Source organism: Elephas maximus, chromosome 4 (genome assembly GCF_024166365.1).
Source record: "Elephas maximus indicus isolate mEleMax1 chromosome 4, mEleMax1 primary haplotype, whole genome shotgun sequence".
NCBI lineage: Eukaryota > Metazoa > Chordata > Mammalia > Proboscidea > Elephantidae > Elephas > Elephas maximus.
In genome coordinates, this window is record NC_064822.1 from 156806877 (window position 1) to 156812016 (window position 5140).

Genomic DNA, 5140 nt, shown 5'->3' on the forward strand with positions numbered 1-5140 from the left:
GTGTAGAGAGCAAGGTTCAAATATTCCCCTTTTGATTTCCATTCAACAAACATTTGTTATCCTCTACAAGGGGATTACCCACAAGCCTTTCCCATATAGGTTAGTGGGACAACCCACACTCCCCACCAGCATTCCCAACGTTCATTTGTTATTAGAATTTATCTGAAATAGAAGCTTGAAAATGAGGAACCAAAAAGTCAGCATTTCAACTTTTGAGAACAAAAGTTATAAACGTACCTGTTGTTGAATTCCAGCTTAGTGATTTTTTATGTAAATCTTGCAGCAGATGAAAAGCAAAAAGCAACCAATCTCTCTGCAGTAATTAGCCTGTTCTTTAAGACTATGGGTCACATGCCCCTGGATTTTCTAAGTGAACAAGGAATCCAACGGGGCCAAATTATTGCTTTTCAAAGGTTGGCCAGAATGAAATAGACATTTATATCTTCACTTCAGCAGAGAAGCAGTAAAATGTAATCCTCTGAGTATCTTTTTGGTAGATGTTACCTTTGTCTCTTGTTCTCATTTCATGAATTAGCCTGTGCATTTGTGTCCATGTTTTGACTTTATACTTCAAAAAATGTTACCTTTGTGTTCCTCTAACACCTAAATATGTATACACAAATCATCTTCATTCCTTATCAAATGATTTTCGGCACGACCAGTATGCAACTGACATTCACACAGCTTACAGAACTTAGGCTTCTGAGAAAAATATTTATACCTGAACCCCTATAATCATGACAAGAGATTGATTAAAATGCCAAGATAAGAAACAATTTATTATAGAGAGAAGAAAAATTTCTCATTCAAAATATAGAAATCTGTACAACTTTGCCACAATCAATATACATGAACTGTACAAATTTACACCAGTTCATAATTTACCAAATAAATGATGACTAACAAAGTTCACAAAATAGATGGTGGTTTGTGGAAAAGACTTTTACCCAATTAAGTACAAGGAAAGTTACAAACCAGACCTCCACTTTCTAAAAATAAGAAGTTTACTCAGTCTTAGAAAACTACAAGCTAGCAAATGTACAGAAAGCTGGCTGGTGCTAACACCACAGTTGAGACAGTGTCTTTAAGGGTCTTTTTTAAAGCCTGTTGCCATTGCAGATTGTGGTCACTTGCTACTTTCAAGGCCAAAAACACAATACAAGGTCTGACCATTTCCCCAGGTCATGCTTACTAGTTTGTCTTATGTACATTTATACATATTTAAGTGCTAGGTAAAAGTCTTGTCATAAAATTTCCAGTACTACTGTGTTTAAAACATTGAGCTTTCCTACTGAGCTGCCAAAAAGGTTAACAATTTTCAAGTGTAATAGTGCAAATTTCCTCTGCAAGATCTACTGCAGAGAAAGGTTCTTTGAAACACAGATTTGCGTTTAAAGGGACTGATGTAAAAATTAGGTATAATAACGTCTGGAAGAAACTAAACCACCCTAGAACTTCACTCCCTAGCAATTAAAGTGATCATTTACTTGGACTCACAGGCTATTAAATCATTGAAAAGTACTGTCCAAACTATGGCACTGTCACTTAAAAAAAATTTTTTTTTACCACTCTATCTTGTGCCAGATCTTCACAGCTGTGACATGGTTTAAATTCCATAATCCATCCCCAAGAGGAGCCCACCCAAAGCAAAAATCAAATTTATCCATCCATTATAAGATGATGCATCCATAGACTATATCTTAACCTGATACAGTCATCATATTGTAGTTTTTGGAAGGGCTTGTTCTGCCCAACAGAAGTTCCTCCTTACAGCTGATTCTGCTGTCTACCATTTGCACGTTGGTGCTGTTTTGAGTGCTACCTCCTGCTGGTGAGGCTTCGTACAGCACACAGATGGAGCCATCCTCTCCGATTCTGTAGGACACTTCGTAGGGGTCAACCCAGAGCGTGAGTTCGCTGGGGAGAAGCCTGAACAGCTCCTGACTGCTCAGTCCAATCCGCTGCGCTGCCTGTCCAATCAGAGGATCCATTTTATGGTTGATGCGAATACAACGGTAACCCGATCCTCTGCACGGCTTCTCTGGGAACCAGTGATGTTTATAATGTTCTACACAAAAAAAAGGAAGAACAGAGAAACAATGCTTAGATCGTTACTATTAGCTCCCGCTGTAATTTCCTTCTTCTGTTGACTCATTTCGAGAGTAAAAACAAAACCTCTCAACTTTTAAAAATGTCCAGAATTGCATTAGCTGCTGTGCGTGTGCGGGGACGAGCAAAGAGCAGGCAGGGTTTTAGAAACAGCACAGTACGGGACAAAACAGTCTACACAAACCAGCCCGCTGAGCCAACAGAACAGGAATCACTCACGCAGCCTCGGCCAGGCGAACGGCACCGGCGGCCAGGCGGGAACCTGTTTACTTTCTCCACCCCACCCCAGGCACACACAATGGAGTTTATGGCTTTGGACGAGAGAACCACCACCGGACTGTTACAAACGAAAGAAAGAAAAACAAGCAATTCTAAACCACGCTCTGGGCAGGGCTGTAATTGTACCGGTGACAAATCCGATGATTAATGGCCAGCGGTAGGAGGTGCGGGGAAAGCGCACGTCCGTCCCGAACTGGCTCCGGGAAAGCGGCGCGGCTTCCCACCCCGGGACCGATCCGCGGCCGACCCGCGACGGTTGCAGGGAGTTGGGGGAGGGGGGGTCGAGCCAACCCCAGCCCCGCGGCTCCTTTGTCCCCAAATCCGCCGACGGTCTTCGAACCGCACCGCAGCTTCTGAGCTTAGTTGCTTTTAGTTTCTTTGTTGTGCCTGTGTCCTTTTCCCTCCTCGCCCCCCGCCCCGGGTGCCAGCCAGGGGGAGAGCGCGCCCTCGGCCCAGCCCCCAAACACTCGCCGGGACCCGCCGTTAGCGGCCGGTCCGGTCCCGCGTCCCACTACGGGACCCGAGCGCGGCTGCAGCTCCTGTGGCCGCGACTCCGGCGCGGGGGTTCGGGGTCCGCGTCCCCCCCGGCGCCGCAGTTCCCCGCAGTCCGCTCACCTGCCATCAGCTCCTGCAGGCTCTGGCTGAAGGTCTGCAGCTGTCGCTCGCTCGTGAGTCCCTTGGTGCGGAGAAACTTGGAGATGAAAGACACGGCGGCGGCGATCTCGCCTATCATCGTGGCGGCCCGGGTGTAGAAGGGATGCATGGGGGCGGCGGAGGGGGGCGGCCCGGGGCGGCCGGGGCTCGGCGGCGCGGCCCCGACGGCGGAGCGGCCACCCCGGGCTCCCTCACAGGGCAGTAACTGAGCGGAAAAGAGGGTGTGAGGGGCGGACGACACTTTTTTCTCTTTTCTTTTTAGTAAAAAAGTTATTTTCGAGACACGAGTCGGCAGGAAAGAGAAAGAGACGAGCGACGGCAGCCTGGTCACATCGCTCGGACCCCCCCAGCCGCCTCCGCCTCCAGCTCCGCAGCCTCTGAACTTCCCAACAGTTGCATTTCCAGCTCCGAGGGGCGAAGAGACGCAGGGGCCGTGCAGCACTTTTTATAGCGCCTCGAAAAGGAAGTGGCGTAGCTGGAGCGTGACGGCCGTAGCCAGCCAATCCGGAGATCGCACCATTGTGACGCACGCAGATTCGGAGACGGAGGGGGCGGGAAAAGGGGCTAGGGGGCGGGCCCAGAGGCCGGGAAGAGAGGGAGGAGCTGATGTAATCCGTTTGTAAACAAATAAACCCCGAGTGGCGGCCGGAGACCGAGGAGCTGGAGGGGAGGGGGTGTGGGGAGGAAACGGAGGGTGCGCGTGTGAAAGCTCCTCCTCCGGCCCTAGCTCCTCCTTCCTGCTTTAGCAACTCCAGGCCCTGCGCCAGGACATCCTTTTGCAACTGTGCGTTGCCCAGCCCCGGTTCCACGGGAGGGTTATTGCCGTGCAGCCTGAAGCTGAGGCTGTGTCTACACGCGCTGGCTGCTTGGGTCGTGCCGCACGTACGCGGCGCCGGCCCCCGCGCGTACTCCGTGTTTATATTCCCGTCCCCGCTCCGGGTCTACGTGGCTTGGTCCACAAGCTGGAGGAGCGTGGGGCGAGGTGTGGGTGCCAGTACTGTAGGTGCCGGCAAGGCGCGCCCCGGGTGGGGAGGAAAGTGGAGGGAACAGACCCTCGCGGCGGCGCATTCTGCCTAAGGGACCGGCAGCAGCTTTAGGGACTCCTGGCGGATGTGCAGCCAACGCCAAGGAGCCCTTTCTGCTCAACCCCGGGGCTGGAGTGGGGTGATGTCTTTGTAGAAGTTTCCTTGCAAAGTAAATAAATAAAAGGCAAGTAGGGCTTTTTGTGGTTGCTGTTTTAAAGTAACTTAAAAAGTTAGAAGAATGGAAACCTTACCTGAATCCAGCTTAATGCTGGTAGGAAAGCCAGTTACTGAAAATAAACACACGGGTCCTGTAAAGCTTATCCTGTGTTGAAAAAAAAAAAACTGTAATGCGTTTTAAAACGTGTAGACCACAGGACCAAAAATTTTCTTTTTTTCTGGTCTAAACAAATACTATCCAAGCCATAGGGCTTTCTTAGTCCTTACACAAAATATATAAAAATTGAAGCTTGTGGAAGTTTTAGGTGTAGACTAAAATGTATTTGCAACGCTACTTGAAGAACTTAAAAAAAAAAAACTGGAACGAAGGTATAGGCCTGCTAAACGGTTTGGTCTAAGAGAGGGTTAAACCGAGCTCCATTAAGGAGCGAGGGGGAAAAAAAAAATGGAGAGGCAGGCAGATGGAGAAAGCAAACAAGAGGCAGAACTCTACCAGATGGAAATAAATATCCTGAGCTCAGTTGGTCATCAATATTGCAAAACACACCACTTTTGAGTTTTTTTTTTTGAAATTCTGAGCAGAGGGGTATAGAAATGAAAAAGCTTGACCTTGTAGAGCCAAGGAAGAAAAAGTTTTGTTGTTTAAATGGAATGTGTAAAACTGGGGTTGAAAGACTAACCTTTAGGTTATTTTTCATCAATACACAGTAATTAGGTAGTTATAAATGGAATACCTTGAATGTTTTTAAATAGTATTGATGAAAGCATTTTACTTTTATGAAAGTATAAATTTTCTATGGATAAATGTATCAAAAATAATGGTAAACGTAAATTTTTTTTCCTTCTAGGACTTTTCAAACAGAACCTTGCTTAAAATAAAGGTCATGATAAATTAC

The 5140-nt window shown here is 47.4% G+C and overlaps 1 protein-coding gene across 1 annotated transcript; it reads right to left on the bottom strand.

Moving 5' to 3' along the window:
* Nucleotides 1-752: 752 nt before the first annotated feature.
* BTG1 (BTG anti-proliferation factor 1) lies at nt 753-3471 on the bottom strand. Its single transcript, XM_049884039.1, has 2 exons — nt 3004-3471; nt 753-2068 (listed from the first exon to the last, which is right to left on the bottom strand). The coding sequence occupies exons 1-2, from the start codon at nt 3149-3151 to the stop codon at nt 1701-1703; spliced, it is 516 nt and encodes a 171-aa protein (XP_049739996.1). The 5' UTR covers nt 3152-3471; the 3' UTR covers nt 753-1700.
* Nucleotides 3472-5140: the final 1669 nt, after the last annotated feature.